The sequence below is a fragment of the Sphaeramia orbicularis genome, chromosome 12, assembly GCF_902148855.1.
Source record: "Sphaeramia orbicularis chromosome 12, fSphaOr1.1, whole genome shotgun sequence".
In the NCBI taxonomy this organism is placed as follows: domain Eukaryota; kingdom Metazoa; phylum Chordata; class Actinopteri; order Kurtiformes; family Apogonidae; genus Sphaeramia; species Sphaeramia orbicularis.
In genome coordinates, this window is record NC_043968.1 from 11984950 (window position 1) to 12001037 (window position 16088).

The 16088-nt window shown below is 37.6% G+C and overlaps 1 protein-coding gene across 1 annotated transcript in view; it reads right to left on the bottom strand.

The window, feature by feature from the left end:
• Positions 1–16088, bottom strand: part of LOC115430390 (laminin subunit gamma-3-like) — an 82506-nt gene that overhangs the window by 39726 nt on the left and 26692 nt on the right. The window contains exons 3-5 of the mRNA XM_030150381.1: positions 7799–7987; positions 7325–7570; positions 3966–4119 (exon numbers count right to left, since the gene is read on the bottom strand). Coding sequence (XP_030006241.1) covers positions 3966–4119; positions 7325–7570; positions 7799–7987 — 589 coding nt within the window. The remainder of the gene's footprint in view (positions 1–3965; positions 4120–7324; positions 7571–7798; positions 7988–16088) is intronic.

A 16088-nucleotide genomic window follows, 5' to 3' on the forward strand; every position in this document is an offset into this window, starting at 1 on the left:
GGAACGTAAAAAAGACAGAACCAGAGACAACCAGACTTGTCACCCAACATTACATTACAGTGCCACAATGGCTGACAGTATCAGATAGACAGAAACCTGTGGTCCAGTCAGTCTTCAGCAACCTTCAGTCTTTTCAGTAACTTCTATCACCAGTAGTCACATTACCTTCACTGTCTGTGGGATAAAACAGCTCCATCACCTCTGGCTGCTGCTGCAGCTGCACGGGTTGTCAGCCTAAAACTGTGATTAATCAGATTAAAGTTTTCAGTCGATTGACAGCACTAATTTTTAGTTTTTTTCATTTTACCAAGTTATCAAACAAGTATTGTGTATAATTAACATAGTAAAAAATAATTTTTACTTTTGTACTTAAGTAAATTTCAGAGTGTGTACTTTACCCTGAGTGAAGGAGTTGAATCACTTTTTTTCAACTTTTACCAGAGTCTTTTTTCCACAAGTATCTGTACTTCTACTTAAGTACAGAGTGTGAGTACTTTTGCCACCTTTGTGGATAATTAGTAAAAGTAGTTAACATCTTCCACATTATTTTCAGATTAGTTCAAATTCATTTACATGTAATTTAAAATCACAAACTATGCCGCCTTTTTAGGAGTGTTTAAAAATTAAAAACTAGTGTAGTAAAACCTGCTACTCATGGTCTTCCATGATTTATCACTTGACCGCTGTTGTCCTTTCAAATTTAACGTTGGTACTGACAGAAGGGTAACTTGACATCACCTTTTCTCTTTTCTTTATAGAGATTTCACAGACACTTCTTAACAGAGACAACTCTAAACGTAAGTGGGATGACAGTGAGGTACGTGCTGTGGAAAGACACATGATGGACTTCATACACACTTGCAAGGTACCGCAAAAGATCGACTGTCTGCGGTGTATCAATGCAGAGCCTGACGCACTGAGAGACCGCAACTGGACTGGTGTAAAAAATTACGTCAGAAATCGAATCACTGCCTTGAAGAGAAAGGCTTGTGCTAAACAATAAGAACAGTTTTTGTTGCTTTTCAGATCATTGTTCATTTTATATTTCTCTTTTGGAGGAAATAGACTCAGCTTGTTATTTAGCTAACAGACAAAATCTTGAACTCTTCTGTTGTTAAAGTGTACTCTGGTAGAAGTATACTTGTTGATGTACACTGTTAGTTGGAAGTATACCTGTTATCTCAACCTTTTTCTGTATAAAAAATAGTGGCACTTTGAGGATGGCCCCTCCTGTTACCTAAATGGCAAATTATGGAGCCATTTGTATGTTTCTAGCCACAGAAATTGGTTCTCTGAGCTCTGCAGTCAATTATTTTTACTGACAGCACTGACCTGCTAGTCAAATTCTTGACCCCTGTACAAAATCTGTACTTTTAGAGGAGTTTCTATTTCCTCTGTTGTGCATGATGTTCACACATTGTGTTAGTAAAACACATTTTGACAGCATACCTTAGTTTGTTGGATGATGTTTATTTTTATGCAAATTTGATTCTGGTGCCAATGTGGCTAACATATTCAGTCTAAATCTTATTTAGAACAAAGTGTTTCCGATAGAATTTTATTGAATCTCAACTGTTGTTGATAGTCCTGCCAACATAAAACTTGTTAGTATGGCAAGGATTGGCCATTAGTTAAACCATTGTCCTTCAGTTGTTTTGGTTTATATTGAATAAGTTAAATAAGAATAAGTTAGTGCATTTCTTTAGATGTCAAGAGCTACTCAGGAGCAGTGTTGAGACTGAATTTGAGGGTTGAATATTCTCATAACTCAAACATAGCAAAAATACATGCTAAAATTACTTTTATAGATTTTTGTCCCCAAAGGAATTTGAGGCACCTAAAAGTGACTTTTATGAGTTTGTGTATCTGTGTACAGTTGAAGTCCCCAAAATGGACATTAAAATTATTTGTCCTCAATCTCAAGGTAAAAATTCTGGTTGGACAAAAGTTGTTTTAAACTAAAATCTGAGGTGATTTTCATAATCTGGGTATTCCTGGTGATACATCCCACTTGCTAGCATCTCTCTAAACCATTCAGAAAGTGGTGTTCCCGAAAGTAGGGTGTTTTGATGTGCGCCCCCAAAGAGGACATAAGTGAGTATGTGTGTGTGTGTGTGTGTGTGTGTGTGTGTGTGTGTGTGTATGTATGTATGTATGTATCTTTGAATGTACTGTATGTATGAATGTATGTGTATGTATGTATATCTACGTATGTATGTATATATGTATGCATGTACTGTATGTATGTATGTACTGTATGTATATATGTATGTGTGTATGTACTGTATGTATGTATATGTACGTATGTATGTATGTACGTATGTATATACTGTATGTACTGTATGTATGTATGTATGTATGTATATACTGTATGTATGTGTATGTATGTATGTATGTATGTATATAGTGTATGTACTGTATGTATGTATATATGTATGTGTGTGTGTATATATATATATATATATATATATATATATATATATATATATATATATATATATATATATGCATGTACTGTATGTATATATGTATATATATATATATGCATGTACTGTATGTACTGTATGTATATATATATATATATATATATATATATATATATATATATATATATATGCATGTACTGTATGTATGTATGTATGTACTGTATGTGAATGTATATACAGGGGTTGGGCAACATAATGGCAACACCTTCACCTCAAGATGATAATGCCCCAATCCATACAGCTAGACTTGTTAAAGAATGGCATGAGGACATTCTAATGAAGTTGAGCATCTCGTATGGCCGGCACAGTCCCCAGACCTCAACATTATTGAGCATTTATGGTCAGTTTTAGAGATTCAAGTAAGACGTCGATTTCCACCGCCATCGTCTCTAAAAGAGTTGGAGGGTATTCTAACTGAAGAATGGCTTAAAATTCCTTTGGAAACAATTCACAAGTTGTATGAATCAATACCTCGGAGAATTGAGGCTGTAATTGCCGCAAAAGGCGGACCTACACCATATTAAATTATATTTTGTTGATGTTTTAAGGTGTTTCCATTATTTTGTCCAACCCCTGTACATGTATACAAGAAAACACGTGAGTTGAAAGGAACATGTATTTTAGAACATTCAAACATCATTTTTAGAACATACAACAACTTACTTATGTAAAATTCTTCAATTCTTCATTCTTTATTATGTCAAAAATGAAGGTTAATGAAGTTTCCATATATGGTTCCTTACCCATAACCCTTTATTGGGCAAGTGTCTATTGTTGGTCATTTCCACAAACATTAAATACAGGCCAATCCCGTGTCTCAGTGAGCTCAAGAAGCATGTTGTTTTTATAACACTATACAGTGATTCGGAGAAATTATATCGAAATTTTGAAGCTGTAAATAGTGAATATGAGTTCATGACCTTATAACAATTGTTTTATTACTTGTTTACTTTTTAGCAAGTGTCGTTTGGATGTTTTATGCCAAGAGGAGGGAGACTGTTGTCATGCCAACCGACGAGGAGATAGATGACGATGTCCAATAACACACTAAGGTTGACATTTTGAATTTCAGAGTATTTCACTGAGTACCCTGTAAAGGGTTAAGTGGCAAAAAAATCCAACAAGTTTACATATATATATAAAATAGTAGAAAAACACATGTAAGGTGAAAGGAACATGACTTTTAGAACATTAGACCAACATGCGTGCTGATCCAGACCCCTGTCCACATCCACATGATGCTTTTGAACATCATTCCTTACATTAGTACCATTACTTCATGGTACCGAACAAAGCAGGTCCACTCACTGTTCATGCAGAGGTGGACCTTACAGACCCTGGAGACCACATTGGACCTCAGATGGTTGCCTCACTGTAACTATTGCTGTCACTGTCTTATAATGTATGCGAAAATGACCAAAAATAGTCACTTGTCCTGTGAAAGGTCAACACTTTTAATTCCACCTTGCATCACTTTACCTCTCACATCCTACACCTGGTTGCAGGTTGAAGAAGCCGACTTCACAGGTACTGCAGTCACGTCCAGTCACATGACCCAGGCACCGGCAGCTTCCGTCATGAGGGTGGCATTCGTCGAGACGTCCAAAAGTGCCGCTGGGGTTGCAGTTGCACGCTAAAGGCAACAATCATAACACTGAGTTGTTGAAAGCTTAAATTTAATCTGCTCATCTACCTAGTCTGCATAAAAGACTTTTCAACAGTTTGACTCATGGCCTTCAGGTAGAACTGGCATAAAAGTAGAGAGTTTCTAAGAAAATCACAGAACGAATACATCACAGCTATTAATCTTTTGGTCCCTGTCTGCCTTTGTCGCTTTATTTGACAATTCTATTCATTTAGAAGCTTTTTAATTCTCTTTCCCAAATGACTCTATGTCTCTGTCTCTTTATTTTTTTCTCACTACCACTTGTTCCCTCGTTTTTGGCGTTTGCCTTTCATGACTCATGAGTGGTACACTTGTACTATTTGAAGTCCTAAATCCATTAGTCAAGTCCATTAGAGTGTTTTTAAGAGCTTGATCCAAGGTTGTATAAATCTTCTATGGAACTTGTCAACAATAGACTTTGAATTGACTTCTGTTCTTCTGACAATCTCAATTTTGGTCAAATGAGACCCTGAATATCATCAATTGTTGATAAGAATTTACTTGATTAACCCTTTCATGCATACTGTCCACTCCAGTGGACAGTTTTTCTCCAGCTGTTCTCTTGTATATTCATGGGTTTTGTTGTTTTAGTTTCATATCAGCCAACACAGTGGACACTTATGCACCATCCCATACACTGACATTCATACCATTACTGTAACTTTGCTGTTCTTGATAAACCTGATCTGCACTAACATGTTTGAGTGTAAATCAATTGTTATTTGTTAGACAAGAAGGTTTTTTTTTTGCATATTATCTCCATGAAGTGAGTAATTACTAGTATTAGAATATGTTAAAATGTGAGAAGACATCAGATTAGCAGCATTAAAAATGTTTTTATTTCATTGTTTTCATATCACTTTCTGATATTGGGTTTCAAACATGTTTCTATTCTTCAAAAATTCAATGCGTGGATATTTTTGTAACTCCATAGAAAAAAAAAACTTGATCACATTGTTTCTTTTCATGCCACTGAAGAAAAAAATCTTGACTAAGGTACTCACAATTCATGCATGAAAGGGTTAATGTAACAGAGTACAGCTCCAGTACATTCTAACCCATAAAAACCCAAACATCCAAACCATCTACTGATGTAAACTGTTCCACTAATCCTATCACAATGTGTAAATAATTGGTGTAAAATTGATAAAACCTGATCTGCAGTAACATGTTTAAGTGTAAATCAACTGCTAATAAAAATTTGGAATATGATAAAATGTGAGAAAACATCAGATTAGCTGCATTAAGACTGTTTTTATTTTATAGTTTTCACACAGTAGATCACTTTCTGATATTGCATTCTTTGCTTCAAAAATTAAACACACAGTGTCCAGCAGAGTTGACATTTTTGGAAGTCCATGAAAAATTATGAAGGTAGATTTGTTGTTTGTTAACCAAAATAAATAAATAAATAAATAAATAAATAATTCAGTTTAACCCTTTCATGCACAAATTATGAGAACCTTAGTCAAAATTTTTTCCTAAGTGTTTTTATAACTCTTTAGGCATGAAAAAAACAATGTGATTGAAAATTTTCTTCTGAAAAATAAATAATAAATAAATAATAAAAAAAAATAATAATAATAAAAAAAAGCATGAAAAAAAATGAAAAAAAAAAAAAAAATCTTATTAACCTATTTTTCATGAAGTTGCAAAAATGTCCACTCAGCTGGACACCACACATTTAATTTTTGATGCACAGAAACATGTATTTACTGATAAATTATGTGAAAACTATGGGGAGAGCTTGTGATTCTGGGGGTTTATGCTCAGGAGAAATCTACATAATGTGACCAGTTCATGTCAGAAAAGATATGTAGTGTCTTAAAACTTTAATACAGATATGTGTAAAAATAAAAAAACAACAACGAAAAGAACAACAAAATTCATGAATATACAAGAGAACAGCTATAGAATATATAGAATAGACCTCCCATGACCTTTGATTGGATTTAAATCCCACCGCTACTTCACGCAAACCACTTGTAACTTGGATTGTGTACAAATGTGTGTCTGTTGTTTAAGGTTATCCATAATTCTGCTGCTCCTCCCTTCAAAAGTTTTATTTCTTTGAGTTCTGGAAAAACATCTCGAACTACTCGATCAACAGCGAGTGCAGGATTCCGAGACACAAAACAGCATTTGCAAATTCAGCATTCTCATGTGTGGCCATGCGACAGTGGAACACATGACCAACAGAACTACTAACAATTATAAACTATCACACATTCTCCCACAGGGTGAAAAAACAGCTACTGTCAAACCAAACCTCTAGCCATAATGTAATGTAATGTAAACATGCTCAGAGTGTGTGTGACAGACTGCAGTGGGATGAATAAGAGTGAATGGTTGGATGTGAATGAATATTTTATATAGATGGAGTTATAAATATGCATTTTTTTTTACTGTTTTTTACTGTTTTAGTTTTTATTAATGTCTGTTTTTTTAATGATAACATCAGCCTGCAGGGACTACAGGTGGAAATTAGCACGAGTGCAACAACCCCATGTGGCCCCATTCACCTGGAATGAACTACAAAAAGACCTGAAACTGAAGGATCTGGTTTCGTTGGACACTTTTAAGAGGATGCTGTGTGACTTAGAGAGGGAGATATCTGGCTGCAGATGTTTTACCTGACGCACTTTTGTCTATATTTCATGAGCACTTTTTGAGTTGACTTTGGAAGGTTTGACTTGTCTATGTGCTTTTTATGTATTTGTTTTATGTATGGAAGCCTATCTGTAACTATTTAATGTACTGCTGCCCGTCTTGGCCAGGACACTCTTGAAAAAGAGATTCTTAATTTCAATGAGGTTTTCCTGGTTAAATAAAGGTAGAAAAAAAAAAAAAAAAAACCTGGGACACGACATCTCTCCGTTTTAAGGTTAATGTATATTGTGCATTGTCTCTGTCTACATAAATAAATAAAAGGAAAAGTGTAATTTGCCCCTGCTCACTCATGCATGAAAACCTGGGTCTGTAAATTTGGACAAATATCCACCAATCCCCTTCCTACTGACGTCCAGAAAAGAAAATTTTAAAAAATTATCAAATGCAAAACGGGGTAATTTTTAAAAATGTACTAGTTTTTTTTTTTTTTTTATACACCCTGTAGAAGTCATATCTCCCAGTACTTCTACTCCTTCATCTCAGTGTGTCCTCTGTTACTCACGTTTGCACTTCTGAGCAGCTGTCTGGTTCAGGGCATCACCATAGAAACCCTGCCGGCAACGCTGGCAGCGCTCGCCCTCTGTGTGCCCCAGGCATTTCAGACATCTCCCAGTAATGTGGTCACAAACTCCCAATGCGTTGAAGTCCACGTTACCGTTGCAGTCGCATCTCTCACACGGCCGAACTACCCCAGATTGTCCGAGGGGGTCACCATAGTAACTATCTTCACACATCTGGCAGCGGATACCTACACGGGGGGGGGCAAAGGTGAAAGCGGTGAGCCGGAATTGGACTGATGATTGAGCTAGAACGTAGCGGGAGGTCAGTGTCATGTCACCTCTGAGGCTGTCATAATGAAATTAAAAGCACCTATCAGATGTGTCAGAAGCTTCTGGAGGAAATTCTAATCATTTTGCTCCTCCTCACACAGTGTATTTGCAGCGATATAGCTGTACATCGGTGGTGGTGGTCTCACCTGTCTGTCCAGTGGGGCAATCGGTGCAGACCACCTGTCCTGTCTGTGCAATTTGAGCACAGCTGGTCCGGTCTGGGCAAGGGCAAGGCTGACAATCACTGCGAGTGCCAATCAAAGCGTTGCCATAGTAACCGTCCAGGCATTGCTCACAGGTCCGTCCGGTAGTGAAGTCTGAACACTCACACACACCTGAAACACAGAAGGAAGGTAACAGTTAGCAGTGTTAGGAGTAACATGTTACAAAAGTAATGCATTACAGTAATGGATTACATTTTGCTGTAATGCAGTAGTGCAGTGTTTCTGAAAAAGTGGGGTGGGCCCCCCCCGGGGGGGCGCAAAGGCTTGCCGGGGGGGCATGGGATCATTCCTACGTGTTTATTTTTTCTTCAGGTTCGAACATGTAGCAGGTGGAACTAATGTTTTAGCGCTGGAGCACCCTGGACTCATTTTAGGGACGTACAACAAACAAATCTACTGCCATGATGATCTGTCACTGGACTAGACACAGAGTTTAGGTTTGGAGAGTGGACAAGGATTGGACTGGAAAAGAAAAATCTGCAATGTTTCTGTTTTGTTTGTACAATTTGCACTTTGATGTTCTGAGATGTGCAACATAAACAGGCTCATTGCAGCCGCTGATATTGTTAAAATGTTCATCTTTGTTACCAAAATGTGTTTGTTGTTCTAATAAAATATATACCTTATTGTCATAGTTGTAAGATAATCACACATTTCCTATTTTTATTTTGAAAAATAATGTCTCAGGGAACAGTCTTGTTGAGTTCATTTGTATTGTTCAATCAAAAATCTACGTTATTTTTAATTTGCACAACAAATTATTCAAGGAAAAGCAAAAAGTATTCTTACAATATTGATGTTTCTTTCAATAAAAGTAATAATTGCACCACAGGTACAATGTTGTTGGGGTTGAGTGGGGCTTGGAGATTTTTCGTGCTCCAAAGGGGGGCCCGACAGAAAAAGATTGAGAACCACTGCAGTAGTGTTAGGCATACTCATTGATTTTCAGTAATATTTTACTCAGGACATGTTCAATAGCGCTTGCATTGCAACACACTTTTCACCTATAATTTTCTTGCTCAAATGAAAAAAAACAAAACAAAAACAGAAACACTGTGAGACCTTAAGGCAGAGTTTTTCAACCTTGGGGTCGGGACCCCATTTGGGGTCACCTGGAATTCAAATGGGGTCGCCTGAAATTTCTAGTAATTGATTAAAGAAAAATGGTAAATGGACTGAACTTATATAGCACATTTTCTACACCTTCATGGTGCCCAAAGTGCTTTACAGTTCCTCACATTCACCCATTCACACACACACTCATACACCAGCGGGCCACTGTTGCCATGCGGGGCGCTGCCTGGCCCCACTGGGAGCAATGTAGGGTTCAGTGTCTTGCCCAAGAACACTTCAACATGTGGACAATTGGAGCCAGGATTCGAACCACCGACCCTTTGGTTATTAGACGACCTGTTCCACCAACTGAGCCACAGCCGCACCCCCCCAAAAAAAACTTACTAATAAAAAATATATGGTGAGTTGAGAGAGACAGTCACAATCCATACAGACATGACAAACTGTGAGTCTGAAACTGCAGCACTGTGGTTCTGTTTATCTGTCAAATGTTCATTGTGGTCAGTTTCAGATGCTGCAGCTCTTTCATAATTCATAGTTTGAGTTCTTGTTTGTTCAGTATTAATTGTCAGCCTTGTAAATCCAAGCTGGACTGACTGTACATATCCTGAGCAAGGAAAATAAAATTCTCTCTTTGTGCAGTAATCTACACCTGGCTTTACTGCCTCCGTCCAGAATAATATACATTATGTAGACTAAATGTCATCTAACATTAACATTTATTTGCAACATAGTATAGCAAAATATTACAGGGTCAAAAACAAAGAAATTTTTGCCAAAAAAATGTCTCCATTTTGAATGTCTGGGGTCACCAGAAATTTGTGATGTTAAAATGGGGTCATGAGCCAATAAAGGTTGGGAAGCACTGCCTTAAGGAATCACAAATGCGTCTGTACAGTTCTATTTCCTGTTGGTGTTCAGCCAGTGGGTGCAGACAGCAGAAGACAGTCCATTGTCCACATGGACGTATGCTCAGTACTAACCCGAACCCTGCTTTACAGAAGCTAGTTAGCATGATCCCTGTGATCAGCAATGACAAGGGAAGCTAATGTTTGTATGACTAGTTAGAATTCTTTATCAATTGCACATTTATCTGCTTGTGTTCTCTGTGCCGCACCCCCTGTTTGAACATGGAAAACGTGGGAAAAAATGCAAGCATTCCTGCCGAAATTCGAACATCGTAGACCTAGCGATACTTGCTGAGCTATCCATTCACATGTACGTCAGGGTCCAATTGTACGTGTCCTGGGGGGGGGGGGCGTGTTCCAGTGCACAAATGCCATTCATGATGGGAGTCTGTATGTAACTTCAAAGTAATGCAGGAATCATGTAACGTATTAAAATTCTGAGATAATAATATTGTAAGGTAAGGCATTACTTTTAAATAACAGTAACAAGTAATCTGTAATGGATTACAGTTTGGAAGTAACGTGCACAACACTGACAGTTAGGCATGTCACACACATGACTCTTCCACCCTTACATATACACATTGCTGTTTGCAGTAGCAGAGGGTGATGTTCTCCTCACTGCCAGCAGAGGGTGCTGTGTCTCTGACCATGACACCATGAGTGCAGCACCTCTGCACAAATAGTCAACTCCACAGGCCAATCCTGTAAGAAAACATTCCCTACAGCCCACTGTGGAGAGCAGAAGACAACTAAATTCACCCTGACTATAATTGCTTTGGGAAATATAAGAGCAAAAAGCAGTCCAAAAGACCTTCAAGAAGTAAAGCAATTCCCCCACCAAGTGGGAGAGATTACCATTTCTATGAGGTCCCAAAAACAAACTGTTGTTTCTAAAGCCTCACAAAACAACTCTTCAATGCTCTAAATCACTTTAAAGGATTAGTTCTTGTGGAATGTTTTGATTTACATGTATATTGACTGAATCCCTGGTGAATCCCACTGAGCTTATCACAGAGATTCTTTTCTCCTTATCGTGCCATATTTTAAATTCACTTTGCAGGCAGCGGTGAATAATAAAATACACCAATAATAATGCAAGGAAATATCAAAAGGAGTGAAGAAGATCATCACTAAGATGATTGGACCTACACACACCCACCCACCCACAGAAACTCCCCAAAAAGAAACACAGAAGACTTGACATGAAACAATGTGGCATTCTAATTTAATAACTGACTGACTAAAGCTTACAATGCAACCACAAAGCACAGAGTGTGAACATTCCTGGAAAATCCCAATGAAAAAAGTAATTGCAACAGCTAATGTATGACTGAGAAGCTTACAGAGTTAAATTCATCACAGAATCACATTGAGCAGACGTTCATTAAAATTTAATCAACATTTATGCATTTTAAACTGTAACAAAATAATAGCTGCTTTTGTACTGTGGGTTACTGCAATAGGATATTTAGTATTCCTGCCGCACTGCATGATCTTTCCCTTTTTAGTATTCAGTGAGCGTCTGAGTATCACAGACCGTACAATAATTTGAATCATTTTGAAAATTTCAAAGTTTCTCAAATGACTGCAGCACGGGTTGATAACAATAATGGTGCTGATTTTCTAGAGAACACCAATAAGATCTCGATGCATAGCAAATAATCCCAGGGCATGCAATTTTACAGAATCCTCATTAAAATTTCCCATCACTCCCTCATAGCCTACGGTGTGATTCAGCGAGAAGCTCTTCGCTGTGCAATTTTTAAGTCGGCTCACAACACTGAATATACTGGGTAAAGAAATTCTTGCCTCTGGTTATGGGGTCACTGCAACCAATGTCTCCCATCACTAAATAAAGCCCTTTTAACTTTGGACCTGTAAGTCAAGTGCATGAGATAGAATAACGGCGGCTAAGCTAAATTGATCACATAGCTATTACGAGGGGAACAATTATCCTATTGCCTGATGAAGTGTGGTCCTCTGGGTAAAAATCATTAGTTCTTTTGTGAGGTGAGGTGAATAATACATGACTTCCAAGCATGTAATGCCAGTCATTTAAACAGAGTATTTAACAATAATGATTGTTCCCAGCATAAAGAAGTGAATCTTTCTTGAATTTCACAAGGCATTACAATGGCCCTGATGGTGCGCAGTGTCAATCCCCAATGAGCCATAGTAAATTTAATGGCAGCAGAAATGTGCTGACTTTACTGAGTGTGAAGATGACTGAGTGTGATATGAGGCAGCATAGCCACCCAGGACCTCCGCGATGCTATTATCATTCCTGTCGGCTTCTGGGGAAAAGCTAACGGCATGCATCACAAACCGTAGATGAATGGCGAGGCGGCTATATTCGCATGATATTCCTCGTCGTCATGCTAATCGACATTATTAGATAACATCCCCGCAGAATAATTTTATCAATGAATCGATGACAGTTCATTCAGTCTTAATGAATTGGGATTCCTCGGAAGTCTCCCGGTGGAGCTGTGCACATTGAATCCTTGGACAAATCCGTACAATTCTGCTATCTGTGCTGCTTTCACCCTGTTCTGCTTCTCCCTTCTCAGCCATGGACCACTACACTTCAGTGCTCGGCTCGTCTTCTGAACTCGGCTTGTCTGTTCTGTGATGGCAAAGCAATATTCCTGTATGGGAAACAAGCGGTCTGGGCTTTTTTTTTTGGTCTGTTTTTCAATAGGAACCCTGCATCATATACACATCACAGTCCAAAGGGCTTCTTTCTAGCAGTTCTCATTCTACCTGCCTATACCGCTCTGCTCCTCATTGTAGTCTCTCCACAGAAATACACACACATCCAGGCCTAATGCACTTCATTAAGGATGCCCCTTGTGAGGCACAGGAATACATTGGAATACATCAGCGTATGCCAGCTACAGGGCCACGGACAGGCTCTACAAAAATGAATGAAAGGTGCTTTACCGTCTACTTCGTTCGTATTCGCTGTTTATATTTGTGCGTCATCCCGCTGCTATGTTCTCAAATGAAGCGGCTCTCATAAAGATAGCGCTTTATCTTTGTTCGCAGTTGTTTGTAGTAGCTTCAACATCAGATGGAGATGGAAAAAGTGTCAAAGGACATTTAAGGAGGATTGGATTTTCAGTAAATAATCATTTCAATGCATAAAGACCCAAATATACACCAGCGACCAAAAGCATCTACTGATCTAAAATGTTTAATAACTTTACAGCCACTAATCCTATCAATAAAATAATTGGTGTAAAATACAGCTTTTCATCTTTTCATGGTCATCAGATATGACCCATTTGGATGTTCAGAGGCTCCGTAGTGAACGTGGAAATACCGTCATCTTCTACAACATTGATTCACCAGTAAAACCCATGGAGTTGGATCAATGACAGTGGATGGACACACTTGGTTTATGTTCACTTAATGATAGATTTTACTGGAAAAAGTCACTTTTTCTCTGTTTTTGGTATGATAACCCTCAAATTTAATCTCAGTATGATGATTAAAGTACATGATCAGTAAAATAAATATAGGAAAATACCTGATTTTCACTGAAAAATGCAAAATGCATAGGATAATATTATAAAAATAATTGGGATAAATCACTTAAGAAAGGTTAAATAGAGAGAAAAATTCATCACATTAATTGCTTTTAAAACCAATCCACTCGTAATGACATATTTTACTGAAAAAGTCACTTTTTCTCTGTTGTGGTATGATAACCCTCACATGTAATCTCAGTATGATGATTAAAGTACACGATCAGTGAAATAAATATAGGAAAATACCTGATTTTCACTGAAAAAATGCAAAATGAAGAGGATAAAATTATGATAAATTGTGGATAAATCACTTAAGAAAGGTTAAATAGAGAGAAAAATTCATCACATTAATTGCTTTTAAAACCAATCCACTCGTAATGATATAATTTACTGGAAAAAGTAACTTTTTCTCTGTTGTGGTATGATAACCCTCAAATTTCATCTCAGTATGATGATTAAAGTACATGATCAGTAAAATAAATATAAGAAAATACCTGATTTTCACTGAAAAAATGCAAAATGGAGAGTATAAAATTATGATAAATTGTGATAAATCACTTAAGAAAGGTTAAATAGAGAGAAAAAAATGCATTTGGGAATCAACACAAAATTAGCACTGGGTCTTTATGGGTTACAAAAAAGAATCCATCACACCTGTGGTAGGGCATTTGTTATTTAATGCATTAATTGCTTTTAAAATCAATCCACTTGTAATGATATATTTTACTGAAAAAGTCAGTGAAATAAATATAGGAAAATATCTGATTTTCACTGAAAAAATGCAAAATGAAGAGGATAATATTATAATAAATGGTGATAAGTTGCATAAGAAAGGTTAAATAGAGAGAAAAATTCATTTGGGAACTAACACTAAAGTAGCACTGGGTCTTTATGGGCAAAAAAATAATAATAATAATCCATCACACCTGTGGCAGGGCTTTTGTCATTGAATACACGAATTGCTTTTAAAATCAATCCACCAACGATATATGTATTTTACTGAAAAGTCCCTTTTTCTCTGTTTTTGTTATGATAACCCTCAAATTTAATCTCAGTATAATGATAAAAGTACACGACCAGTAAAATAAAGAAAGAAAAATACATGATTTTCACTGAAAAAATGCAAAACGAAGAGGATAATATTATAATAAATGGTAATAGATCACTTCAGAAGAGAAAAATTTATTTGGGAATTAACAGAAAAAGAGCGCTGGGTCTTTACAGGTTAAATAAAAACAGTATTTTGGTTTTTAAGAAAATCAGAGTCTGTCTGGTCTTTGTTATTACATTCTCCACCGCCGGGCCTTGTGATTTATTTACTAAAGATTTCAGAGCTTGAGTTTCATTGCATGTCACTGAACATCATCTTGGGAGGTCTGTCTGAAGGTGAAGGCTAACATGTGGGACCTTTGATCATGTGTTGGGCCAGAAAAGGAAATAAAGCAACGTGTAGTTACACACATAACATGGTTCTGACTACTTTCCGCGGCTGCAGCAAGAGAAAATGCCTTTAAAAGACAGCCAGATAATTCTCCTTTTGCTTTATATAAGAGTAAATTGATGTCATAAACATCAGCTTTTCAAGACCACTGTTTCCAGAAGGCTTGTCTCTGTAGCCCAGTGGAACAGCAAAAAGCTTCAGGCCAGGGAAATCTATTTACTAATGCATGTGAACACCCAGCCTTAATGAAGGAGGGAACCAAAACAAAACAGAAAGAGAGAGACAGAGAGGGAAAATTTGGTCTGCAGCTTTAAGGCCTTGGGGGTAGGAGCTAGGGTAAATCTGCTGCGGGACTGTTTGATGCTCTCTAATTTAACACAGATATGCTGCCAGCGCCGGCTGCAGATGCGGCTTGTCAGTGGGGTCTGAACAGTCGACTGAGAGAGGGAGGGTGTGGAAAGTCAAGGAGGAGGGGCTGTATTTTTATGTCCACCCCCATACATAATGTGAACAATACGGATGACTGGGGAAATATGTTTTCTTATACTGTGACTGTGGAAAATAAATGCATCTATTCCTGTTCTGTGTATAGAGACTGTCAGCCAAATTGTTATGGCCAAGGCCCCGAGGTATCAGGGATGAGAACTCCAACAGCAGAGGCTGTAGCTCATGTCTTGGCAACGCTGTGTCACCTCGCTGTTACAGAGGAGCTGAAAAAGCATCCAGTGTCCCTTTGACTTACAGGAACAGACAACAAGGACAGAGGCAACAAACTGCAAATTACACTGGATATTTGGCATGAGTATGTACTTAAAAAAAAACAATTTAACACAACATATATATATACAGTGACGGGACTCTGCAACGACAGAATGAATGGCTGTGTGTGTGTGTGTGTGTGTGTGTGTGTGTGTGTGTGTGTGTGTGTGTGTGTGTGTGTGAGAGTGTGTGTTACCTCCACCAGGAAGTATTGTGATCACTTTGCTTTGTGTGTTTGTTTGTTTGTTTTGTTAGCAACTTTACGGGAAAACTATTCCAACCATCTTTACCAAATCTTCCCCACAGATAGGCCTAGGCCCTGGGACCAACCCATTAAATTTTGGGCCAAGTAGGCCAAAGTTCAAGGTCACAGCAAGCTCACAAAATCTACTATCTTCCTATCTCTCATCATTGAGCAGTTTTCAAAAATTCATAAAAAAATTCAAAACGACTCCAATTAGCCTCCACTTTGATCCACCTGTAGCTTAGAACAA